Raw genomic sequence first — 27,860 nt, forward strand, 5'->3', positions numbered from 1 at the left:
ACCACAGTGATAAATGAGTGAACTTGGTCAGCAACAATCTGTGAGTATACTGTAGGGTTCAAATGGTGCTGAGTAGGTGCTTTGTGATGGGATTTGTTAGTGACAAGGTAACATTTTTTTAAATTTTTCCAGTTATTGACATGACCATTGCAGGGTTTTCAGACTGTCCTCTGCACATCACTGTTGCACTAAGCAAGTTTACATTTGTGGCCTGTCCGCTAGCCTGAACATTCTCCTCTGACCTCTTTTGTCTGTGATGCATTTTCATCCCCAAAATTGCTGCAGCTGTAAGGATGCTGGGGTTTTATTTGTTTGTTTGTTTGTTTTGTCATGTTTGTGCTGCTATCCTCTGTAAACTCCATAATGTGTAAATACCCCAGTGTGATGGCTGTTTGTCAGATGCTGGAACCAGCGCATCTGTAATGATCATCATACCATCTTCAAAGCGACTTAAATCTCAGGTCTCGCCCATTCCAACATTTGGCTGAACAGCAACGGAGCCCCTCAACTCTGTCTGCCTGCCTTATGTCTTATTTACACATCACTCAGTCTGGGGAGGCAAACTGTTTGCATGAAAGAGGAGGTATGAAGTGAGTTAGTATATTTTGAGAAAGATAGAGATGAAGAGACAGGGAAACAGAGGGAGAGATAGTCTGCAAACTGATGTGACAACAGAAATGCCAGACATTTCAACTGGAGTCACTGATAATTGGATTCCACTCTCAATAGAGTTACTGTATTTATTTTAAAGCAGAACAAGACAACCAAAGTTACTCAGCTGTGTACCTCATTATGTGGCAGTCAGCTATGATCTTAATCTTCACAGATACACTTCAATGAATCATGAAAAACGTGCGTTTCTTGACAGCAGAGGTTTGTTTCACTTTGTCTTTTTTAGATCAGCATACAAGTTAACAAACAATCTTCATAGAACATGTATTTGCAGGCTTTTCAAAGCCATTGCTTGATGTAAAGCCTTATGATACATTCTAATATGATTTTCCTGAGGTAGTCCTCCCTCCTCCTGAACGTCCTCTGTAGCCTTTAGTTAACCATCTGCTAGGAAGGGAGCAGAAGATGAGTTAATGAATGCATAGTTATATAATCCAGACCTGTGGTGGAGGGAAAGACAGAGAGTGCGAGATCCACATCTTCTGACACTCCACAATGTACAAGAGAGAGAGGTAAAGGGATTCTTTGTGCCACCAGTGCCCCCAAGTGGCCTGAGGAAGCATTTTTCTCCTGTCTTCACCTTTTCAAACATGACATGACAACAACTGCTTTGCCTTTTCTCTTTCTATAAAGAAAAACTCAAGAGACATAGGAGCTGATGTATTGCACGTGACAGGCAGATATACGGATGGTATTGCTTTTTCGATGACCACTGTTAAATGGGCTGCATGCTGACACAGTAAACCGCACAGCAAGGACGACTATTACAAATCAGTCCCCTGCCCTCCCTCTTTTCCTCCTCCTGCCAAAATGCCATACCTGGCCCTTGCTCTGGCTAGCCATCATACCCCGTATGAATCAAAGACACTGGAGCAGAAGCAGAGAGAGACAAGGACTTATGAGCACTTGGCTCTGCCTCCCCATTTTCTCCTCCCTCTCTTTCTCTCTCTCTCTCTCTCTCTTTCTCTCTCTCTCTCTCTCTCTCTGTCTCTCTCTCTCTCTCTCTTTCGCTCTCTCTCTCTGTCTCTTCTGCAGTCAGTACATTTTTCTCTCTCCTCCTCTGCATCTATCTGTCTAGCTGGCTTGGATGATAAATCCTCAGGCAAGGTTTAAAGCACTGGTGGAGCACAACTGCCCAGGTTACACCATGTTCAAATCATATGAAATGGGTAAACATATATGAGGATACATGCATGCTCACCCCACCTCTCCCCTTCCATCCACCCACAACCACATTTCTCTCTCTCTGTCTGTTTTGATTTGGTTAAATTTATTTACTCTATTAGCATAACTGTTGCTTAAAAACAATACTGCTGACACAGTAAAAAAAAAAAAAAAAAAAAAAGCCATCAACAACAGCTCATAAAGAAAATTCACATCATATTATTGGGTATATATTTTTTTTCATATACTTAATCCTTATTCCCAATTCCCTATTTGTAGTTATAAATACTGACTTAAATTCCACCTTAAAGAATAAGGTTCAATGTTTTGGGAACTACACTCATTTGCTTTATTGCCAAAAGTTAGATGATACCACTCACATATGTATATGTAAATATGTAGTTGGAGCCAGACGCTGGTTAGCTTAGCTTGGCGTAAAGACTGGAAACAGGGGCAAACAGCTAGCTTGGCTCTGTCCAAAGTTAACAAAATCCACCTACCTACAGTACATGTCTGTTCCTTGGCTGGGCACTTCCTGGCACATCCATCAGTTGCCCTGCAACTGGTCCCAGCCAAGAAATAATGTGGCACACAATTCCTTTTGTCTCGCTTACTGTTGGAACATTTATTAATTAGTTAATGAATATTCCAGCAGTAAGTGAGACAGTCTGCGGGAGTTCTTCTCATTGTTTTCAAGATGCACCTTCCTCTGACGCTCCTGTCACATATTCAGGTGTGCAGAGATTTTCTTCAAAAACACAATGCCTTTAACGGCGAATTGTAGTTTTTTCACTTTGGTTTTTGTATGGATTCAACAAACAAGATATAACATGTTTATTTGTGTGCTTTAAAGGTGCTTTGTTACCTAGGTTAGCTGCTTCCTCCTCTTTCCAGTCTTTATGCAAAGTTAAAGCTGGCTGCTGGCAGTTGCTACATATTTAATCATATAGACACAAAAGTGGTATTGATCTTCTCATCTAACTCCCAGCAAGAAAGCAAATAAGCATATTTCCCAAAATGTCAACCTACTCTGTTAAGTAGCTTCAAGGTTAGTTAAAACAGTTTCCCCACTCTTAGACACTATTACATTATCTATAGTATGTGTCCATTGAAGTCATAAGATATTGAATAAAAAATTTAAAACCTAAATGCCTTGATGGCAAATGGAGAATTTTAGATGTGTTTTGCATCTTTACATACCCAATTTTCTGCCCTTTGATAAGGCCTTTTGAATCTTTGAAAACCTTGGACTAGAACTGAATATAAAGCAATGCAATGCTTGTCCAAACAACATGGATTTGTACTGATGGACTTGTCAGAAAAGAGCTTAAGTATTTAGTTGCGGAACTGCTTACACTGTGCATGAAGAGATAATAGAGATACAAGTCAAATAGCTAGATTTAGGAGTCTATTTTACACATTCAGTACAGTAAAATACTCTATTCCCTTTTTTGTTAGGAATTCCCCCTGGGGACCCAGCTGTGAAAGCTAGTATAAACTGTCCCAAATACTTATAATATTGTAACACAATTCTAAAGTATTTCTCTGTTTCTCTGCCTTTGTGCCTACAGATAACCCATCTAATAAACAGGGACTAGGACAAGCAGAGAAGCAATGCGGTTCAGAGTCTGGTCTGCTTCACTGGACCTGAACACAGCCATTTCATCTGTTGAGCCAGCAGGCCAAATCAAGTGGTCTTTATTAAAGTCTCTTTGATGGATTCACCCCTGGCCTCCCCCGCTGTGATCTATCGCCTGTCCAGGCCTTGGAGGTCGTAATAAACTTGTTTAGCAATGGGGTCACTGCATGCAAGCAGTGCATGTGCGTGTGTGTGTACGTGTGTGTGTGTTTCTGCTTGTACAGTATGTTATGTGGCTCAGTTCCAAACCAGCGCATACAGGCGTTGTATATCCATAGCTGCTGGCACTGGATCCACTTGTGATGATATTTGTAGTTGCCCCGCAGATTCCAGTGTGATTGCATCATATATTTATACGCATACAGTACAGTGCATTTAAGATATGATCAGGCATAGTAGCAGCGCTGTTATTCCTTTCAGTAGTTTTACTGTCGTGAGCAGCTCCTGCGTATTTCCTAATAGAGTAGTAAATCAAAGGCAGTTGAGCCTGGCTAAGTCCTTCGCAGATTCAGTGAAGCCATACAGACAAAAGCTATTTATTTGTAAAAAGGAATATCTTGTTTTGTTTGATATTTATTTCTCCATAATCAGAAAGTGAATATTTTTTTCTATGTAAAATATCTTTGACACTCTTTGACACTGGAATAAAAAGTCAAACCAACCTCACAGTTCATTAAGCTGATTGTCTCATTTCTGCAGTTGTATTACATTTGCAGCTGTCAGTCAGAAATGAATCACACTTCGGAGATAGATTAGACAAAGGAGGTGAGAGGTGTTGTTTCTGTCATTGATGAAGCGCAACAATTAGCAGAGGTTGTAGACATGGCCAGCCAATGTCTTCCAGTTAGCAACGGCTGCCATCCCCAGTGTACACCTGTACATCCAGGTCACTGTTAGTCGAGGTGAAACCCATCCGCTCTCTAATGGGTACCACAGGGAACAGCGTTATTGGATGATTCATCAGATCAATGGTGCAAGGCAGTCTCCATCTGACTTCTTGAGTCCAGCATGTGCGGCTCATTGTAGTTTATGTATCTTACATGGCAACAAGCACCTGGCACTGTGGATTATAGGCACCACAGGCTATACATGGTTTTATTGTTCTAACAAAGTAAAAATTGAATTTACAGCTTTATTCCCAGATGTTATTACAAATGTTTCATTTTTGAAAGTAGATCACAGTGAAAGTGTATGATTTACTATTATGAGTGAGATCTTTCACAAATAAAGTTTTTTATGAGAGGTGTGACTGGAAAGGCCTTTGGAAGATGCAGCAAAGGGCAAAGCCTGTTATTGTTGCTGTTCTTTATGGTGTTGTTTTACTAACAGTGGTAAACCATTGAAGTCCCTGTAGGTTATCTTACATTATATTGTGTATGGATGGAACGACAGTTTTAAAGAAGTACTGATGCTTTATAGCTCAGTGATGAAACTGGAATAAAGTTACAACCAGGGCATTGCACAGGACTACTGCTTAATATTAGGCATACATATACTGTACATAGCAAGATCCACATTCACTGTAAAATATCAAACAAAATCTCATAACATTTTTACAATAGTTTGATCCTCAATGTCAGAACTTTGGCAAAAAACAACTTGAGTATATTTTTAAAATGTTGACATTCTGCAAGCTAGCTATAGCTGTGAAACATGGCTGTTTGATCACATTGCTTAAATAATTTACAGCAAACAGACAAAATAAGACACAACATACATTTTCATATTTTAAAAACAAAAAAAGTATTGCTATGAAGTGTTTCCAAAGGTTAATCTGTTTATTAATTGTATTGTATTAATTTTATTTTATGTAACTGCATCATTTGATTGGATTAGTTGTGTTCTTGTACTATATTGTCATCTGTATAGCAAAGCTCATACCCTCTAGCTCCCACCTCTCTCTCAGCTGAACAATCCTTACTAAAATATAGTTTGGGCACTGGTTTGAATAGATTGTGTGAGTGGAATTCCTCACTCAGAAATTCGCTAAAAGCACAGTCATTTGCTGAGAGTCTGTATATATAATCAAGCCAGTGCTAAAGCACCCATTCAAGATGTCCAAAAGCTAAAAACATCAACAGTCTGATAAAAAATGTTCTTCCAAAATGTACCATTTCCTGGGTATTGTTCATTATATTCATTAGGGATTACATCCACTTCATAATATAACATCAAGAGCGAGCCATGCCATCACAAGTTTGCCGGGCGCACCATCATGGTTGTCATAGTAGCCATCAGATTTGGACCCTTCCAATAGTACCACTTAATACCGTTGTAGCGAACCACACTGGATGAGATGGGGTAGTATATGCCATTCAGGTTGGATGGACCACAAGCTTCAAACCACCAACCTGGAGAGGAAATGTGCCAGAGAGTTCAACAGAAAAGTCTGAATTAATTGAATTCAAGCTCATGAAATGTAACACCCATATGTGCAGCTGTAAGTCAGCAGTAACTTTATATTAGTGCAGAGGGGAAATGAAATGCACTTCAGGACATTTACAAGGGGGTGGGTAGAAATGTTTAACAACATGGATTATACAGAGAGACAGATTGAGACAGCGGTAGATGAGGAGCAGAAGTTGAAGGAAGTGGCGTACCTCCAGATGCGAGCTGGGCACACTTGCAGGTGCAGCGGTCGTTGTCTCTGTCCTTGGTGCTGAACTGGGTGCCAGTGTGGGTGAGGCTGCTGGTCCGTCCAGCTGTGCCACTGAAGCCCTCGGCATGAAGGCTGGATTTGGAAAAGCAGAAAGGAGAAGAAAAAAAAAAACTATTCAGCAAAAAGCTCAGCCACAGGCACTTCTGTTCATTATTCAAAGCTACATTGAGCAACTTTGACTGTTGGCAGCTTCAAATGGCAGTGAATGGTAACTGCCCGAAAACTGTTTGAAATTCAGTATCTCTGAAATCATCTAATGTTAAGTCGGTAAACTGAGCACAGCACTATAATGTTTACCAAAACCGGCTGGTCTGTGATTCCTTAAAACCACAGAATACCAAAGGGATGAGAGAAACAAAATGTCTAACTTGGTGAGTCCAGCTTTCTTTGATAGGAGCTCTGCTGTTGCTGTGTAGGAGACAGTTTGTAGTTTGCTTTTAATTTTTCACTCTTTATTTGTTTTGACAATGCCTGTGGGCATACCTCACATTACAATTTCATTTAGACAAACAGAGCAAATAGGCAGCATCTTAAATAGGGCAGGATCCAAAGATCTTCTCTACTGTAGCTCCTCCTTGTCATTTAGAGTCTATTTAGAGGGTGTATTTCTGGATTGCCTAGAAAAAAATCGAATAACCCTGTATAAATAATTTCATAATCAAAGATAAAATCAAAATAATCAAAGATTATGAAGTTATATAGTGCATGTAAATATAAGGCATAGCCTTTTTAGTATATGAACAACACTTTTTAATACAAGGTACCATCTCACTAGTATCCCATTGTTGCCAAACATCCATACAAAAACTAACCCTAAAGAACTTCTCATTATTTCTCCTCCACGCTGTGCTTTGTCAAACAACCCAAACAGTCTGAAAGAAATCTCTGCCCAGTTTGAATTGATTTACTCAATTATTTTCATACAGCAGCCCAGCCATGCAGCGTGTGTGTATGCATGTGTGTCTTTTTGCCCGTCCGTGTGTGTGTTAGTAGTAGTTTGAAGAGAGTGGACGAGGAGGTCAGTCCGGCTGTCTGGCCTCTCCTTTGCCCTGTCATTGTGTCTTGTTAGTAGAGGACTCTCCCCTGAGCTATGTGACCCCCTCTGTAGCCCAGGGCGGTCTGTCTGTGATGACTCTAAATGAAGAATCCTCCTCTTGAATTTGTAAGTTCACAGGGCAGGACAACACATCATGAGAGGCAGCAAGAGGGGAGTTCGAACAGACAGTGTTGGGGACGGGAATAATGATGGAGCGGAATAATAAATGAGGGGATATTTTGTTAGAGGATATAACTTTTCTTTTCATAATGGATCACTCGTGAAGAAAATTAAAAACTGTCAAATTAGACAGAATGGCAACTACAGGCTACAGGATATCCTATTGGAAATGGTAGCCTGTAGACTGTGCCAACTCTCCCAAACATTTGCATTAGCTGTGACTTCCAGATGTTTTAGTTCAGCTATTCCACCAATACCACAGACCACGGGCTAATCCTTTTCAAGGTGACTGTCTTTTTATATTATTATTGTATCATTTAATGACAAATATACTGTTACATTAAAAGGAATGCCTACTATTGGTTTTACTATAAAAATGACTGGCTACCTCAAAGGGGAAAGTGGTCTGTCATGCTGATGATTAATGTATGAATAATGTTGCTGAGTTTTAGCTGAAGACCTCCATGTTGCTCTAGGGAAAGCACTGGATGCAGCTAAGGAGGAGGATTGCTTTGGCTGACTGGCCGCATAGCTCCATAGCCCTGTCTTGGGATTTACAATATAAACCCACAGACGAAGCCAGTGTCTGTAGCATGCTAGTAAAGCTGGTGCATATTGAACTAGTTAAACAGAACATGATCTCAGAGGTAGCAAGCTACAAGAGGTGATTATATTCATTCAGGTGCTTCACCTCACACAGTGTAGCCTACAGCAAAATTGTGAAACATTCAGTTTCATCGCGCTAATTATGTGGAACAAACTCAAGCAAATGCAATTTGCTGCACTATTAGGGATCTTGGAAAGCATACACCCACATGTGATTATGATTTGTCATCTCTCAGAGCATCAATCTCCATATACTTTCAGAAAACCTTGCCAAATTCCTGTGAATTTATATGAAATCTAAACACTATTTTGGTTTATATTTTATTTCTGTCTGTTTTGGGGGAAACATGGATTCAGCACACCCACACATAATCTTGTTAGTGATTGCAGGGTTACTGGCGAGCTTTGTTTGAGTTGTCAGTTCCTGGCAGGGGCAGGTATTGCCGAGTGTTCCTGTTATACTCCAGTGCATGTGGCTCCCCTTGGGGAATATCAGGGGCAGCGGTAGCCGCTGTGATGGAAAAAGAAAAATGGAGGCAGACGAAAACGGCTCTGTGCCCTCCACTGAGCTCATCATTTGAATGACATTCTTAAAAATGGTCCAAGTGGTTCCTTAACTTTAGTGCTCGGGGATAAGAAAGCTTAGAGGACAAGAAAATAGAAAGGAATTTGAACTGCTGATAATGGTTTCTAATCTGTCGTGATATTAACAGTCTTACACCCAGAGGGGAAGCAACAACTGAAAGTGTGTTACTGCATTGCAATTATGCCTTTCATAATAGAAGGCTCTTAATAAAACACTTAACTGAAATAAAGCACCTTCATCATAGTCTTACTCAAATCAGATTTCTGACAGAGTGGAAGAAAGAGTTTAATTGGAGACCTGAGTGCATAAGGGATGTTTTTAGTTTTTTGTCATATCATGTTCTATCATGTCCTAATTACTAAACACTTCTGGTAAGTGATTAAAATAACGAATATTGATTTGAGGGTTCTATCATTATAAACTAGAGTAAAGTCTGCCTTTTGAATTATAAATTAAATTTAAGTGCAAATATTTCATGCTGGCACCTGTAGTTGTTGTCCTCTCCATCTATGTAGAAGCGATCATAATGTGAGTAGGCCTCGTTCCCTTCTCTGTCTTTTAGCTGGACGTGCAGACTGTATTCCTGAGAGCTGGTGAGCTTGTGGATGATATCATTTCCCAGCCAGTGTTCCCCAGACAGCTCTCCAAAGCCCTGGATTAGACACAAAGACAGAGAAACAATAGAACAAGTAAATATTGTAACAGCGGGGATGATTTTACCAGGGACCTGCCAAGTGTTTTTGGAGTTAATATGAAAATGAACCTCAATTTAAGAATTCACATTCATCATTCTGATGGCCTAAGACAGTCCACCGAGTTTAAGAAGAAAAATACTCCACTCCCACAGCTACAGTAGTGACGGGTCAATTGAGACTTTTAATTTGCCCTAATATCCTTTCAATGCACTGCCTGGACCTGCAACACCTATGGTGGAATAAAAACAGCCTTTGTGGGTTTATCCACTGTTTGTTTGAACTTTAGAAGCAGACATCAACATTACCACATCGAGGGGTAAGACAAGATTGTCTACCTCATTTTTCAAATGGAAAATAATGGAAAACAAAATGAATGCAATATAAACTGTGCAAGAACACAACAACATATTTTAAGGAGAAAAAGGTATGCTACTTAAAGATACAGGCAGGTGAAACGTTATGAATGCAGATACTTCCATAAAGGGCACAAGGGGTCATTGAATGATTTGAGCATGAAAACATTATAAGAATCAAATGGTAAGGTGTTCATTATCACCAAATCTCAACCCAATTGAACACCTGTGGGAGATTTTGGATTGACATGTTATGCCAGGTACAGACTACACAATATTGTCATCTGATAAGATGTCATTGTGTCAAATTAGGCAATTATAGAGTCATAAATTCTTGCCTTGACTTAGCCAAGAGACATGACAGACTACCCTTTGGCACCCAACCAATCATAGCTTACTGTCTTTCATGACCTGCTTGCCAGGGACTGACTTCCAGGAACAAGAATGTAAACGAACAATGGTGTCTGAAGCAGTGTGTATGATATTGGCTGTCTGGTTGCCATAGCGCCACAAACCTTTCCTCTGTTTCATAATTCCACCTAGCAGCATGAGCAGCATTATAACATCATTCCTCTTTTGCTTTGGCATGTTTACAATTCTGCATGGAAGAGCCCTCTGTGCACCTACTGGTCATCATCAGGGAACGTGTTGTGGAAATTGTTGTACTAGGCAAGAGGAGGTAAAAAGAATTCTGACACGCTAGTCTTTTTGTCGTGGTGTTGTGAGGTGTCCAAGATACGGCATCAGTTGTTGCCCACTATGATACACTACATGAGATAAAACAATCAATTGTTGCGCCCAATGCCCATTTTCAGTCATGACACCCTGCTTGTTGGGTCAGGCTGTTATCAGGCTGGCATCATGTAGTCTAAACCTCGCATTAGACAGCATTTTCCACCACCATCATCAATCCATGAAATCTCTTTTGAGAGAAGACTTGTCAAATCTATGTCAACACACAGTGACGCTGTTCTGGACACCCATCATTGCCCAACCCCTATTAAGGCACTTTATGTTGTTTTTTCCTTTAATTTTTCAAACATCTGTCCATTATGAGGAGGTAGCAAATAAAGAAAAAGACTGAATAGAGAAATGTTAAGGATACAGTCTGGAGGCGACGTTAAATGATATTAACAGGTGTAATGTAAACCAATGTGAACGTAATTTCACAAAGGAAACCGCAACATTGAAAAACAGATACAGTGTGCAGACCTGTCAACTCTCCCGGTTTTCCTGGGTTTCTCCCGTATTTTCACCGCCTCTTCCACCATGCTCCCATTTCATAATTTCCCCCATAAATCTCCCACATTTCCCTTTTTTATTAAAGATTTCTTCAGTTATACAGAATCCTAACTGGCTCAAATCAAGTTGTTTCGGTGAGATCCATAGGCTTGTATATATGTATATACCAGCAAAGCCCTGCTATACCCACAACTGTCCAGCAGGGGGCAGCATACAGCATTCTTGTCGCTGTCTTCTTTTTCTTGACAAGTCACGATAGTCATTCAGTCAGCAAACAGTGCGAAAAATGGAAATAGATGAGATGCCAGCAAAATAAACAAAAACTGAAATATTTGTATAAATACTAGAATAATCGGGAGACTATTTTCCCAGCCCTGACAAAAAGCATATTAGGAAACAACCATGCATTTTGCAAGGTGTGTAGGGTGGACTTTAGTGTTGGTCATGTTGGGAAAATGATGTTTACCAGTAGGTTAGGTTGGTTAAACAAGACCAAAGAAACCACAAAGAAAACATCAACTGTCCGTTTGTTTTTCATTTTGTTAATAAACCTTCATGCAACTTCTGAATTGATGTCCTCTTTGTCTTTTCATCTTCGTAATGCAGGGGTGCTCACAGAGATCTATTCACTAGGTCATTTTACTTTCAGTCAGGTATTTAACCAACTGATTATCATCACCCTCCTTTGTTGACCTAGTTAACCCTTTTTTGCTTTGAGATTACAGCAGGGCAGGCAGTAAAGGCACCTGGTGATTAGATCTCTAGAGCCGAGAGAGGAAATATTATGGTCAGGTGACATCCTGGAAAATCTCCCTGATTTTCAAAGCCCATTGTTGACAGGTATGAGTGTGCCATGTGTGTGACTGCTTTGACAGAAGTGGTCCACAGTGGGGATGGATGTTGTCACTCCAGGGAATGATAATAACATGCAATGCTCTATTCAAAGACATGGCTTAGGAGGAGGGAAGAAATGTGCCGTCAGTTAATGAATCTCACAGAGTGCTGTCAAATACAAAGCATCACTTGTTTGACAGACACAAGGGAAAGTAAGAGGTGTGGAATGCATGTGTTATCTGTTAGTCAATAAGCATGAGACAGTTACAACTGAACACATGTTAAATTTTCAGAATGGTGAATAATCAAACTCTGCAGGTATTGAGCATTCTTTGTTCAGTGTAACAGAAGGACACATTTTCTCCTTGTTTACCTCTGAATTCTAAGTCACTTTGTCTTGCTGTCAGACTCCCTGTTTGTTATTGGTCTTAAGTGATAGCAAATAAATAGTGAGAGTCTTGGAGCATTTATCATTTGACCAGCAGGCCTGGGTGCAACATTTGATCAACACTGACCACAGTTTATGAGAATATGGAGTGTGGACAGGGGCAGTGAAGCATTCTAGTACATATGTTATCTGCCATCTACAGGGCCCCTGTGCTCCCACGCCCCAACTGAAGCCAAATATTTATCATCTACTTGTAAAAATATTGTTCTTGAAAGAGGTTTTTAAACTTTTTTTTGTCTCTCTCCCTCACTCTTTCTGTTTGCAGTAACCGTCTTCTCTGCATTTTTATTTCCAATCCAAGCTGTGGCAATTGATTTGTTGGCGTGGGTGAGAGACAAATTGCTACTCTATTCAATCAAAAACCCAAACTAGCCCTGCTCATTTGTTCTGTGTGTCATTTTACACAGTTGAAAAGGCTTCCAAGCATATGTTTTTTTCTTTCTTTTTCTCTATTGCGCAAACAGAATATTGATTCTATGGAGAAAACTTTGTGATGAGATTCAAAAGAAACCTTATCTAAATGCAAGTCCAAACAAAACAAAAAAGTCAAAGGTGTTAAAACAGATTTTATTCAGCCAGAGCACTGGAGCAACTTCATAGTCTCCTGAGTATGGTTGTATTATATCCGCTTTGTTTTTGGGGGCTTGTGTTTGGAAATGCTGTTACTTTCATCACCACACACTTCCAAACATTTCCCTATGCAGGAAAGCTTTTGGGATCTTGAGGATAGTTACAACCAGTAGTGCTCTGTGGGTCATTGAAGTATATGACATGTATGTGTGTTTGTGCATTAGCGTGCATATGAGTGTGTGGGAGTATGACAGGGAGAGAGGGAGTAAGAGCAGGTGCAATAACATGAGAGGTGGTAGAGAACACGAGGGCAGCCAAATACAACAACCACAGGTCACCTGGGATCACAGACTAGCCGGTATCCCACGCCTCTCCATGCCAAACCACCCATGGATAGTTATTGGAACCTCCTGTCTCATCTTAAAATACTGATCCATTTTACCTATATGCATAATAGTGCACCCTAACCCCACTCTTCGCCAAACCTACCATTTTGTAGTCCCTCCACCCGCGATGGAAGTCAACAGATCCATTTCTGCGATGCTGCAGCACTGTCCACCCTCCACCTCTAGTCTTCATATCACAGAAAACCTATAGAAAGGAAAGCATATTACAACAAGCTTAAGCTTAAAATACAAATGCTTTTTGAGTTCCAAACAAAATGTGTCTGTATCAAAAAGTTGCTTGTTTTCTTATTTGATGATCACATATATCCTGTTAGCAAACAACTCCAGCAGATTCGGAACAACAACATTCATTGGAGTCATGTTTTGTGGCTGCCTGTTAAATGTAAGTTCAATATTCAATACTCCCAAGGGACATATCTGGCTCTGTAGCTGTTAAACGTTAGCTTGCACTACCTAGACGCTAACTTTGACTGCTATTTGGTGCTGGGCAGGTTGCATATAGTGGGTTAATCAGAGCTTTTTCCCTGAAAACAGCTACTTGTTGCAGATGAATGATTGATTAGAGTGGTGAGACTGAACCAAAACAGTACAGTCATGAGTGCAAAACAGAAACACTGAACTGAAGAGTTAGCAGGGTTTCCACCAGTGTATTGCAAGCCCGGCAGCCCACACGGCCTGATTTGACCCCTCACTGGGACTAAACATTGGGTAATTTAAAAAAAAAAAAGTATTTTAAGATGTTTTCTAAACTGTAGCATAGCTCCTTTAAGGAATAGCTCAGTGCGTAGCAAGTGTGTGGTAGAGGAAGAGAGAGAGACAGAGAGAGAGCGAGAGCAAGCATGTGTGTGATGGTGAGGCTACAGCGACCAGAGCAGAGAGTATAGACCTCAAGATCCAAGCCAAGTCCCCATGTCTCGCTTATTTCTGCTGAAAACAAGCACCAAGACCCGGAAAGGGATGACAGCTAACAGCTACGTGTATTCACAGCAGAGAGCAGGAGGGAGGACATATGTCTCACTATGCCACTATGCTACTCAGTGCTGCGACTCTGCTGCTGCTGCAGACTGTCACGGAGCAGACACTTTCAGTTTATAATTGTAGCATCTGACTAAGTATTGATAACACACTTAGTACTTTACAGATCAGAGTTTTTTTATTTGATGAACATGGGTGCTGATACATGAAAATGAACTAAATGGGTGTTATTTATATTTTTTTAAAAAGTCAAACAACAGCGGGGGGCTGGAGTAATGTAATCGGTGTATGCCCATATAATACTTGTAACACAGCAGATTGTTAGGCTCACAACTTTTCTGGCGGAAACCCTGGTTAGGTAATAATTCTCTGTAGGTTTGTTAGCAAATGTAAGCCCTATTATATTACACATAGTCATTTGATTCATTGTTTATAAGACAGTATTGATTGGTGTATCTTTACATAAAAATGTATTTAGAAGTTCCTTATTTAACTCTGATATATCAAGCAATTGGCATATTTTGTTAAATTTTTAAAAATGTTTACATTCCCCAATCTAAGATATGAAAAAAGTATTGATTTGATTCCAATACAAAAATCCAGGTCAATCATATTGACACCAATAACAAAATCTTTAGATCAGCCCTAGTATTCCTTTTTTCCATTTTGAAACATTTGGCATTGAACAACTCATCAGTCACGAGTTTGTCAGAAATACTAAGTTTCGTTTCAAGATGTCATACCTACAGCACTGGAACGTTCAAGAGGAAAGTGGAGACAGAAGTATCAAGAAATGACAAGAAGACGAAATAAAACACCACAGTTTCTCTGTTATTTGAAGGCTGACTTGGGGGGGACCCAACATTTCAGGGTGTCACGCAATGATATGACCCAGGCGGGAAGGAAAAACTAACATATCAGCATGTTCTCTTATCCCCTTGAGTGGGGGTTGAGGAGGAGGCATCTGTGTTTTTGGTTACACACACATTTTTCTTTCTTGGCTGCACATTTTGCCATATGTAGATATGTTTGGAAGAACAAATAGGAATGAATTGCACTTATTCATCTAGTGACACGAGTTGAAATGTATATTTGTTAAGGGAATGGTTTTACATATTCTAGGTGTTAAACTGGACATATTTCAACCTCCCTTGGGTTTGGTGATTAAATGAGTGTGTGGATTTCTCCTGTGGGTGGTAAGATTAGATGCTTTTTGTCACTGTGATCCTTTTTAATTGAACAAGTGTATTCAGTCTGCATTCCTCAAGCCTTACAGGGTGGGACTTTTCAGTTTTTCTTTTCAAAATGTTTGAACCACTACACAGTGTTGTCAGGGATTTTTGCGATTTGATATCCACCACTACAACTTGCAATGTTAATAATTACTGATGAAAAGAAATTGATTTGCTTGGCTGGTTACTTGAATATTGCCCACCAAACAAACTGCCCTGACCTGTCTCAAGAGTCATGCAGTATGGTTGCTGGTATGTGGACAGCATCCCAGGGGATCTCTCTATTTTGACATTTCAACTGGCTATTTTCTGCTAGAAATGAAATGAGAGTTTCCAGCACTTTCCCAAAATAGGAAAGCTAAATCAAGGTCAAAAGGGACCCAGGTCTTTTAGCTCAGAAAACGCAGCAGGCTGGCAATATGCTGTGATTATCCCCTGGCACATTAAGCGAATGCTTTGGCCTTAGAGGAATCACAGTGAATAAAAAACAAGGCCCTGAAATAAAATTCTCAATTTAAGTCATTTCCCAAATGTAGTCCTTGCTCTGATTTAGACCAGATCCATATTTAATACTCCAAATTCACTTATTATTAGCCAGCAAGGAGTCATTTAGGGCCAAATCCATCACAATAAAATGTAAAAATAAGCATTATTATGATTTTAAGAAAAGATAAAGACCTGGTCATTATTTGCAAAGGGCTTTCAAGGGACAAAACAGTTACTTCTCAATATGTGTTTAGAGAGAAGCTTTGTGTTTTATTTTATGAGCCCTGTGCATGTAGCTCTGAAAAGTATGCATAACAGGGCAATGAAAAAATGAAAAACAAACTGATCCAAACTATTAATTATTTGGTTTCTGAGCATCATCATTATTCACAATTGTGGTGATTAAATTTAGATACTATCGATGGGTAGATAGATGGGTAGATAACTGTATCATAGTGCCACACATGTATGCTTTTTGTCTCTTGTCCAACTGTGAAAGCCTGCTCCCCGCTTTGAAAATAGGGCAATTTGTATCTGCCCCACTTTTATGCAGCCTCCCAGCTTGCCAGCCACATTGGAATTAGATGGCATAGATTGAAAGCAACAATGATTTGGGGAGTACTAACTTGCATCAGTGGAAACGTACATTGGCCCCAGTTGGCAGGAAACACATGGCACCAATGCCTAACACCTGGCTGCCTTGCCCACAGGAAATGAAGAGGAAGAACAAGGGAAAACAGAGGCGCTAGGAGAGGGTGCCAACCAGCAAACTAGAGTGAAAGTAATGAATAACAAAAAACTGTTCACTGTCTTTCTTCTTTCCCTGCTAATCCCTGACAGTAAAGATCCCAGCCCAAGAGGGTTAGCTGTGAGAAAAATCCAAAGCAAGGATAGCCTGCTGGTGGATGCCATGGTTGAGCTAGCAAGGACGGGCTCCTTCAGGTCAGCGGAGGTACGTCCTAAGTTATTCTGACTTTGCATTCAGCAGCACACACTCTCACACCATGAAGCCTGCGGGGCATAATGCTCCTGTTGCTTATTATTTTAGCTCTCTCTAACCCAGCATGGCATTTCCATCAGCCTCTGTACCAAAAACCCCAGCAAATTAGTGTTTAGTTTGGTCCAAAAAATGATGATAAGGCCTGTGGATGTCATTATGCAGTGTGTGTAAGCTTTACATTAAGCAGGCTGGGCAAAGTCAGTAAAGTTAACAAGTGAAAATGATTCCACAGCTAAATATTGTAAGACAAATGGATAAAATGTTTTATAAAAAGTTTCATGTCACAATCAATTACGTGATATTTACAAGAAAAGGTCAATGACCTTTAAAGCCTTACTACCTTGACAGTCTGGGTGGAGTTGGGGAGGCGTATGCTATATATTCCACTCTCTGTCACTCCAGATCGCAGGATCTCCGCACAGTCCCTGAAACTAAGTGGCTCCTCCTTGGGCATATTGGAGATTTCTGCAAAAACATGCAGGCATGTGTTTACAGATGGCAACCTTATGGGTTTTGCACACAAATCCCAACCCCATATGTGAGCTCTCTTGTAATGTTAAGCTCTGGCTTAAGCCCACAGTGTCTGCAGTGCAAGCATGTACATGGTGTGTCTGAGATTTGAAACTGATTTCAAGCTGTTCAAGGTGATATTTTTCAGGTAAAAATGGGCTTTGATAAGCCTTAATTACAAACACAATAAAGAACATCCCATCCCTGTTAATTGAAATACTGTTGATCCCCCATTTGCCTAAATGAGATTCTGCTGCTCCTTCACAGACTCTGTAGCACTAAGGAAGTAATTAATCAACAGAATGCAGTATGAATTGACAACAACATTTATCTTTTGTAAATTTGTATCTTGCAAAGGCTTTTACCCATTCTATAGCCATAGCTCATTCAGTGTAATTTATTGTTCAGTTGGTTTCATAAAAACTATTTGCACATCCAAAACCAGTAAAGCCCTCAGCCTTACCATTGCAGTGGTTGACCATAGCCAGCAGCTGCTGAACAGTGTCTGTGAGCACAGCCTGCTGTCTCTGTAGTAGAGTGCTGTTGAGTGTGGAGCTGCCCAGCTCACCCTGGAGCTGACTGACCAGATCACTCTGCCTCTCCAGAAGCTCCTGAAGCTGCTGCTTTTCACTCTGCAAGCCCTGCAACTCCCGCCCGTACCGAGCCTCCAGCGCTAAGAGCCTCTGCTCCAGAAAACTGTGAAAAAGCAAAATTTCATTCAGTTTAGTATCTCTTTTTTTAAGGAGAAAAATTCAAATGTATTTTTTTTACAGTGCGCTGTGGAGTAAAGTAAAAATCTGAACACATATTATATGAAAAGTAAGATCCATATTGTATTGTATGGGGACAGAAGATATAAGAGAGTGGGTGCAGGTGGAGAATCCATCTGTTCAGCATTTACCTTTCACAGTGGATGTTGCACAAACTTGCGCATTTACATGAGGATGACTAATAGACATCAGCACGACAATCTCACTGGGCTAACATCATATAAACACCTGTACTGCAGAAGCACTCACAGATGGGCCTGCATGCTAAGCCTCTCGATCATAGCTATGAGGTAACAATCTGACATTGTGTGTGTGCGTGTGTGTGTGTGTGTGTGTGTCTGTGTGTCTGCACAATTGCCACACCCCCACCTCCAAATGAAGATCATAAATCCCCTCAGCCTGATCTTTATGGCTTTGACTAATGACTCTGCAGCCGTTATTTATTGAATCAATCCAGCTACCCAGATTGAACAAGCTACTTTTCAGCCCTGTGCACAAGTAGCTGCTACACCAAACATGTATCCTCAATCTCCCTCTTTAGGCAACGACTCAGCATGTGGCCTGGAAGGAAAGCTGGATCAATCCAAATCATTTATAACATCACTTCCATTTCATATATGCTTTGCAGGAGAACACTCAATAAAAGTGGCAAAGCAAGCTAACAAATTGTATTCTGTTTTAAGTGTATTTTACTTTGAGGAACAGTCAAAGTAGAGAGCAGGGCGGTAAAGCAACACGGTGTTTAAGAAGTTAGGGTCTTTGACAGAGCATATATAGCATTTTGGATCAAATTGCATCCTGGGCAATTAAACTGTTATGCTTATGATTTTGTGTTATTTATTATTATTGTAATGTACATTACCATTACATTGCTCTCACTCTTTCTCTCCGCAATGTGCTATGCTTCCTGCCAGTAGTATTTCACATGTAACGCCTGTGAAAACAAACATGTCTCTCTCCTCTTTTTAGTTTGGCAGCAGTTCAAAAACTGTCTCCATGCCCATAAGGAGTAATAGCAGTAGCCTTTCACAACCACTGGAGTCCTTATTTCCCTTTTATTACACAGCTGCCTAACTGTAAATTTACTATGACCTTTCTAATTTCATGCGTCCCATCATGGTGTTTACCCTTGTGAAGATATATTCATTTATTTACATGTCAGAGCCATGTCACCCACTTGAAGGACGAGGGCCAAAGGGCAAAGCAGGGCCAAGCAGGGCCAGATGTGTAACAGGTGGCAGGGCTGAGGCACTCTGTTCTTGCAGTCACACTTGGTACGAATAGATGGAATGATAAACAGATACAAAGAGAGAAAGCACCCACTCCCTTTCACGCTGTCTAGAACCCTGTTCTTAACCCCAGCTGGCCGTAGTTTGACCTTGTGTTCCTAGAAAGAGAAGAATAGGGAAACCCCTCCTAGCATGCACTGCCTATTCACTGCAACCACACGCACATGCTTACACAATACACATTATATTACTGTTAAGTGCCCTGTTGTTCAGATCTGTTGAGCTCATTCAACATATTCTTTTCCAGTTGTTGTATGAGAAATACTAGTTTTGCATGTACATACACAGTGCAGCACATTACGCTTATGTAGGCCTTTATGTTTTGCCACACAGTGTGAAGTAGTTTTTTCCTGAGAAAACACCCTTTGGTGCACAGGAAGACATGCATTTAATGTTTCCAACAGCAGCCATACCAGCCCATTTGGAACAGTAAAGGAAAGGCAGCAGCAAGGCAGGCAAAGAAAATAGCACCACCTATAGTTATTAAAGCTTATATCAACAGAAAATGCAAAGAAATTAATCAAGAACTGTGGTAATCACACTGGTAGGGGATCTCAAAAACAACCACAGACTACATAACATGATATTGTAATGTCTAACAATAAGTAAATGAGCACATTGTGAAACACCACTTTAACTTCAGCTGCTCCTAGTTAAACTAACATGGATCTGAAAATGTCTGAGTGCCTTTGGTAAGTAAAATTCTCCCAGCAGACCAACCCTGAAAGCCTTGCACTGCCTAAAATGTACCAGCCCCGCATAATCTTTTGAAGTGTGTGCTCTCACCTGTTTTTATCACTGAGGCGTGAGATTTCCTGAGTCTGCAGGAGAATATGTTTCTCCAACCGGTTAGTGAAGAGCGAGTACTCCAGCAGCTGGATCTCCAGGCGACTTGTCTGGTTTAAAACCTATAGATTGAAGAAGAAGACAAGAATAACTCCAGTACAGTATGTGCAGGCAGAGGGATTGATGGGAGTGATGGAACGTATTGATAAGAGATTGATGGGAAAAGTGCACCCAACCAGATGAATTCATAAAAAAGGACCTATGGGGATAAACAACATAGCACATCACATCACATCACAAGGCTCATGATGTGCATTCTTTGATCTTACAATGAAAACTTGAGCAAGAATTATCTCATATGCACCTGTGACATGTTTTGAAGTTGCAGATAAAACAAAAACCCGAACAAAGCAGTTCAGATATTTGTACAGGTTGTAGTTTAATATCGACTTTGATAAGAGAAAAAGAAAGCATGAGGACCAAAACAGCCCAATCTGTAATAACAGCTCTGTGGCATGATTGAAGACACATCTGTGTTGTGCTACTGAGCTTTATGTTTTAATTGGCTTGTCGTCAGACGCCGAGCTCAACTCATTGTGTCAATCAGAGCTTGTAGAACCAAATACCAGCTGTTTTAAAGCAGCTGCCGCCACCTTTGGGCATGGCTTCTCAGTGGGTTACATCTGATTTACATTTAATTAGCTATTCACCAAGTGTTTCACAAGTGACATCATTTGTTTTTGCATGGGTGTGACCGCCACAGTTGTTCATTTGGATTGGCTGCAAACAAGTTATCTTAGCTTCACTCAAACCCCTTCTTGAAGGGCTCACCTGGGTTTCAACATCTGTCAGTTTGCGAGTCTGCTCCGCTGATTGGCTGAGGAGGTTGGTCCCCATCTCTAGCATGGCAGCTGTCTGGGTGTGTACCGCAGTTCTCTTCATTTCCTCCATCCCAGAGCGCACATTCTCCTGGATGAAGTTCTCCAGCTGTAAAGAAGACAGGCAGACAGAAATTATTGCTCAGGATGTCAGATTTCCTAGTTTCATTGTGGTTATAATCATATTTTAGAAGGTAATGTCACTATATGTCCACCGACAGCTTGATGCAGTGTGAAAGTAGCAATCTTAAAGTGATCTGTCTTTGTCACATCAGTCTTCTCAGGTAGTCATGGAATTCAGTATCCCTAGGGCACTTGTAGTGTCTCGCCACCATTCATTTGCAGATCTACCTCAGGCAAATACCTCACATTAATAAAATAATGAAATGTGTAGGTGTTTCAATGGGATTTTAGAAAGAGCAGTCATGGTATATACCAGGAGACATTATGATATTTGTGTGCTGGACTTCAGGGATTGTCGCCTACACTCTGTAATTAATCACAAGCCCAGAGAAAGAAGCATTTGCAAAACCCATCATATGTTACAGCAGGAGTAAAAATAGGATGGCATCCATCTTGCCTCAATAAATAGATTTTCTTATTAATGTGGTCGGTTTGAGCAAATGGCATCTGGAAGACAAATTCGGCTTTCCCTGCCGTGAACGATAGAATTTTGTTTGACGTTTAACGGGCAAAGGCCTGTGCCTTGCAATAAAGCAAAGTAGAATATCGAACCGCAGAACATTAATATTTATGACTTTTCTGGGGAGAAAAGATCAGACTTTACTCATTAAACCATATGACTGGAAAATGAAGTTTCTAAGGAGAACCCATTCAAAATTATCCCGTTAATGAGTGGCTATCCAAAAAAATCGAAGAGAATTCAAATGAAGCTATGATTGTTTTTTTTTATTTCAGAGAACAATAGGATTATGATAATACATTGCCACAGGAGAGGGCTTTTTCTATTTTTTATAAAGTATAAAAAATACTGACCTAAGTGGGCAAATAGAGATGAATTGGCAATTAAATTGTTTGCCTGGTAGTAATCGTTCTCTCTATATCTCTTACACCCTGTTGATCTCTTTCTCTCATTAAGTCCTTCTTTCTTTCCAACCCTCCCTCTTGCTCTGTAAATCCATCTTTCACATTTTGCTACTTTTGGACAACAGAGACAGCAGAAAAAATCCCCTCCATAACGAAGGTTATGAAGAGATTACCAAGCGGATTAAAGCCAGCTCCAAAAGACCAAAGACCCCTGCATCATAATCAGCCTCATGTATTGAAGCTACTATCAGCCGCCTGTCCAAAGTGTTCCTATTACAGCCTTCTGTGATAGAGCTCAATCCAGAGGTCTTGATACACTCCATCTCCCACTGTCAATTGCATTAATTGCAGCTCTGTCACACACTGTACTGTGCAGCCAGATAAATCACATTTGGGATGTAGCATAATTCTGTCTTATTGTGTCTAAGAGGGACAGAGGAGGGATCAGTGCTGAGAAAATCAAAGGAGTCGCATCACTTGATATCTTAATTATTGAGCCAATAGACACATTTGTTCTCAGTTACAATTACAGAGGATGGGGAGACATATCTGCTGGGTGTTCCGGTAAATGATAATGATGGACTGAGCCACATCAGGGTGGTTATGATTGTAAAGTACAGGAAATAATATGTTTCTATTAAATTTGGGACTTGATTGATGTGTCAGTTCAACACTGTGAATATCCACTTTTCACCAGAGATAAATGTATTCTTGACTTTGAATGGTCATTTCACCTAAATTACAGAAAAAACATATTTCTTACTTACTTTTAGTGATCTAGCCATGCAGCTTACTTTGGCTTTATTTGGATTTCTACCTCCACCCCAATTCAATAGCAATATCTCCCTAAAGAAAGACACTCCCTATGTAAAATGACAGTTTTATTGAAACTACTCTCTGTCAAAGAATTTGTCTGTATGACAATGGTTGGCAGTGTTTTTTGTGGATTATCCAGAGTAACCAGGACACTGCCTCTGGAAAGAGATGTTGCTGTTGAATTTTCAGCTACACTAGTGGCATGGCACTAAGGATGGCATTATCATTCTGTTAGTTTGTTGGTCTACCACTTTGGTCCAGTCTAAAATATCTCAACAAATGGTTTATACCATGAAATTTTGTATAGATGTTCATGGTCCCCTGAGGAATTGTAATTACTTTTCATCTAATGCCACCAGCAGACCAAATCTTCTATTTATTCTGTCAAATATCTACTCAATAGAATGGCATCAAATTTTGTACATTCATGGTTCCCCAATGATGTTAATGACTTAGTGGGTTAACATTTATGGTTTGGGGTTTAATATCTCATGGATTGCCTTTTATTTTGTACAGACATTCATGTCCCACCTAGGATGAATTGTAATAACTTGGTTTCTTGTCTTTTCACAGTGATCACTTTTCAGCCTGTGCCATCATCAGCTTGTTCAATACTTTGGTTTTTAACCAAATTAATGATATTCCCATCAGCCTCAGGTGTATCTTGTGTTTATTGCTAATTTTCAGCTAATACATAAAACTAAAATGGTTAACATGCTACAGCTGCTAAACATCAACATGTTAGCATTGTCCTTTTTAGTGTGTTAGCATGCTGATGTTAGCGTTTAGCTCAATGCACTGCTGTATAGCCTCACAGAGCTGCTAGCAAGTAATTGTATTCACCCATTTCATATTGGATGGAGAAATCGGAGTACTTGGCCAAATATAACCAAAACTATCTGCATGTCCAGATACCACAGGTAAGAAAGAAAATATGTTATTGTAATTTGAATGAACTAGCCCTTTGAGATGTTTTTAAGTCGAGAGCCATAAATTGCGAAAGTTCAAGATGGAGAAAAGGGGTGCATGTTTAAAGACATGAAAGAAAATGAAGACAAATTGGATAATGTGTGTGTGGGTGACATACTTTAGTACTGGCTTAATGAAACATTATTGGGCCAGGAAATCAGGTCACCAGGGGTAGCCTGGCCACCTTGATCTCTGTGCAATATTTCTGTATTAGCATAATCTGCACAGACTCTTAAAAGCACTAACAAAAGCACACTCACATCCCCTCTGCCAACCCCTCAGGGCAGCAGAAGACGAAAGGGACCAGACGGGGGTTTATGTTGGGGGTTAGAACATAAGAAAACAAACACTAGTTTCTTCTTGGAAACACCAGAGAAGAAATCTGGAACAGTCCTGTTGCACTCGTCCACTTGGAGTTTCCTCTGCGGAACATGGTGGATTAGTGTGCGTGCTCTTAAGTTTGTGCGTGTGGGTGTGTGTTTTCTTTCAAGAGGTTGAGTGGAAGGCTCACAGTAAGGGTCATAAAATCCCTGGGGAGCTTTGAGTGAGATCGTACAAAGTTTCACAGAAATGCAGACATATACATGCCTCAAGCTCTTCCGCATGCAAGGTCTTCCTAAACGTATGCAGATAGGCTTAATGAGCTCCACAAGGTGCTGAAAAGGCTTTGCCATCTGGGGTCAACGGTCAGTATACCCTTGTGCATATCTGAAAGAGGCTCTCTAGAGTCATGCTGTGTTTACGTGGAAATCCCACCAACACTGCAATCATTTATACATCACTTTGACTTGGTGGGGGTAATTTGTTGACAGGTTGGATCTTTGTGTTCATTCCAGACATTATGTGGAGGAAGTTTGGCAACAGAGCAAGGGATGTGTCAGCAAAGTTTTTTCTGTTGATGGGGGAGGGGGGGGTTAAACTGCATCTCCTTCATGACGCTCATATCACAGCTCTGGTGGCGAAAGAGAGGCTACATGCTGCATAGAATATTCCCAAGATGCGCACAGTGTTGGATTCTTTTGTATTCTACAATTAAGCTTGAGCATTGCAGACTGTATGCATGCATAATGTGACTGAATACATGAAGACAAGTGTATGCACTTTCTCACTATCTGTCTCTCTCCATCTCTCAAACACACACATACACATACAGTGTGGCCGCATGGGATGCTTCCTATGGAAGCGAGGTCTCCAGTTCACAGACAGAACTACTGCACAGGGGATTTGTGTGTGTGTGTGCATGTGTGTGTGTGTGAGTGTTTCTGGGTGCGTGTCGGGAGAGCACGAGCAAGATAGACAAAGAGTTTGAGATCTGATGGTCGACAAGTCAAGGTGTGAGATGAGACACATTCATCATCCCAGAGGTGCATAATGGTCCAGATAGAAGTGAAAGAGATGGATAGAGAGAAGCAGAATGTCAAAAGAAAACGGAGACTGGGGGAAAGGAAAGGACGGGAAAAACACAGACAGTTTGTACAAGCTGGAGTGTGAGTGGGAAGTGACAGGAGCACAGGAAGAGCTTTGGCATTCATAACACCCCATTTTCAAATCCTGAAATATAATCAACATGTTTGCTCTCAGTCGGCCAATCTAAACACTCAACACAAATGCTTATAATCGGCCTGAGGATTAGTGTATACCATAAATACTCGGAGAGAGATGCAGACAAGAATAGAGAGACGGGTGGAGAGGGGTGGCGTGTCAGTCAGTCTATCCTAGACAATAGCCCAACACTGATTCCGTGCCCTGATGACCTTAGCAATGAAAACACTATTGTGAAGCCACTTTTAATCGCATCATTTCATTTTAGTCAGTCATAATCCGAGCTAAATGGAACGGCAAAGGCCAACAGCCCAGCGAGGAGCCATGCTGAAATGTGTCTCCCACAGATAAACACTTTTTTTTTTCACGTTGTATTTTTATGTAAGCTGAGTTTAGTACAGCATTTTCTGCCAACTCTGGCTTTAAATGTGCTAAAATGAATCAAGAGTGAAGTTTCTGTGTACTTGTTGCCTGTGGGGGATAAATACTAATTTAGGAGGTTTAACTGGTGAGACATATTTGGCACCATCTCATATTAGCAAACTTATTTCATCTTGTCTTTCTCCTCTCGCATGCAACAGGGAGTTCTGGCATCCCACTGGTCTTAAATACAGACACACACTCATACACCAAGCATTGTCATGGAGCCAGATATGCATACAGCAAGCATCCAGGAAATCCCAGCTAAGCACTGAACTTATCAATAATGAAGGCCTGTCAACAGATGTTATCAGATATTGTGCTCCATGGACACACCGTGCATTCATATTCCAGCATTTCGTTTGATGCTCCGCAGACTAAAATAAGATATGTAAAAAGGACAAGAAGAAGACAGTGTGACAGCAAGAGGTAGGCTAGATGACAGAGAAGAGAGTGGATGTTTTAGTCAAAGTTCAACAGTTCAGACACCCTACCTTCTGCAGCCACAGGGTATTATTCTCCATGGCGCTCTCCAGACTCTCCAGCTTCCTCTCCTGCCAGGAAGGCCTCTCTTTTTGGGCCTTACCCTGCTTAGATTGGCTCACGTCAGGCTCGACTTGTGGCGGGGAGTCCCTCTGGAGCGTGTTAGTGACCTCAAAGTCTTTCAGGGGATGGCAGTGCTCCACCTCGGGGAGGATAAAGGTGTAGGTGCAGGGGCCGTGCTGCACGTGGTGCTGTTGGCGATCTGAGCCGATCACGGCGGCCAGCAGGTAGGCCAGGTAGGCAACAGTCAGGGCCAGCAGGCGGCCCATGTCAGGGGACAGAGAGGGGAAGGGGAGGGAGGGAGGAGAAGGGAAGAAAGAGGGTGCTCCACCTGGCAGAGCAGACAAGTGTGTCAGGTGGAGTTTTATGCTTTGTTCCTCTATAACTCTTATTTTTCCCCGGTCTCTTGCTAAAATGTCCCTCAAGACTCTAACTCTGTCTTCCTCCTTTCTTCTCAGTCCAACTCCTGCTGCTCCTGTCTCTGTTTTATCACTTTTTCTTCTCCTTGTTTGGCTGATCCTCCTCTTTGCTCTTGCCTCCAGAGGTCTTCTTCAACACAGTTCCTGCTCCCACTGTTCTTTGTGAGGGTGGACAGAAAACACACAGGAAAAGGGGATTGCCTCCTATTGTAATTCCAATACTCAGCCAGCACATGCGGCTCAGTCCAGGAAACCAACAGCAGACTTCCCTCCCACCATTTATCTCTCTTCTGAAAAGTTGCTTTCCTCACTGCCTTCTTTTCAAGCTGCTGGAGTCCATGCGTTGGTCTGGAGGAGAGAGGAGAGGAGGGGTGAAGTGGAGTGGAGAGTGGCCCGCGTCAGGATGTTGGCTGAAGTGGTAAAGCTCTTAAAGTAGTGAGAGAGAGTGGCGTACCTCTCCACACACACACACACACACATATACACACAGACACACACACACACACACCTCCTTAGCACATCACTCAACTAGCCTTCCCTCTTTCACTCCCTCCCTCTTACGGCACTCCTGTTTGCGGGGGTTAGAAGAGGAAGCTACAAAAATACACACTGCTCACCACAAGAGCAAGAACTAGGAACTTTCTCTGACAATGTTTTGCTCCCTCCCATTCTCTCTCTCTCTCTCTCTCTCTCTCTCTCTCTCTCTCTCTTTCTCTCTCTCTCTCTCACCCTCTCTCTCTCTCTCTGTCTCTCTCACCCTCTCTCTCTCTCTCTCTCTCTCTGTCTCTAAAAATATTAAAATTTGCTTTAATGGCATACCCATAATACTGTATTGCCAAACTGTAATACACAAGATTTACATTGGAAGTACAATAATTCAGAATGTAAGAAAAAAAGACAACAAATGATTTGTGATAAAATATTCTAAAATCAAGATTCTTTTATTAGCTTTTCCCGTAGCTTTCAACCACATCCAACAGAGCTTATGACAGAAAAAGGCTGTGTATGGTCAGAAGCTCTGGAAGCAAGAAAAGCAAGCAAGTGAACCTTGAATTCATTTTATCACAGACATGTGTTCCCCAGGTCA

At 41.0% G+C, this 27,860-nt stretch overlaps 1 protein-coding gene and 1 long non-coding RNA gene across 2 annotated transcripts in view; one reads left to right on the forward strand and one right to left on the reverse strand.

The window, feature by feature from the left end:
* LOC122970483 overlaps positions 1-3,475 on the forward strand; it is a 93,468-nt gene extending 89,993 nt beyond the window's left edge. The window contains exon 6 of the long non-coding RNA XR_006399214.1: positions 3,408-3,475. This is a non-coding gene — a long non-coding RNA (uncharacterized LOC122970483). The remainder of the gene's footprint in view (positions 1-3,407) is intronic.
* A 2,187-nt stretch (positions 3,476-5,662) lies between these two features.
* On the reverse strand, positions 5,663-27,328 carry angpt2b (angiopoietin 2b). The gene is made up of 9 exons (XM_044336628.1): positions 26,306-27,328; positions 20,971-21,126; positions 20,140-20,261; positions 17,758-17,990; positions 17,125-17,249; positions 13,174-13,275; positions 9,028-9,194; positions 6,076-6,206; positions 5,663-5,826 (listed from the first exon to the last, which is right to left on the reverse strand). Exons 1-9 carry the CDS (start codon positions 26,621-26,623, stop codon positions 5,666-5,668), a joined length of 1,515 nt encoding a protein of 504 aa, XP_044192563.1. The 5' UTR covers positions 26,624-27,328; the 3' UTR covers positions 5,663-5,665.
* Positions 27,329-27,860: the final 532 nt, after the last annotated feature.

Source organism: Thunnus albacares, chromosome 19 (genome assembly GCF_914725855.1).
Source record: "Thunnus albacares chromosome 19, fThuAlb1.1, whole genome shotgun sequence".
NCBI classification, from domain to species: Eukaryota; Metazoa; Chordata; class Actinopteri; order Scombriformes; family Scombridae; genus Thunnus; species Thunnus albacares.

Excerpts from the sequence above, each read along its gene's own strand:
- angpt2b (XM_044336628.1), bottom strand. The coding sequence starts at position 26,623 with ATGGGCCGCCTGCTGGCCCTGACTGTTGCCTACCTGGCCTACCTGCTG. Across the intron at positions 17,250-17,757 it reads TATGGTCAACCACTGCAATG|AAATCTCCAATATGCCCAAG; the intron begins GTAAGGCTGAGG and ends ATGTTTTTGCAG. Across the intron at positions 13,276-17,124 it reads ACTCCACCCAGACTGTCAAG|GTTTTCTGTGATATGAAGAC; the intron begins GTAGTAAGGCTT and ends TCCTTTCTATAG.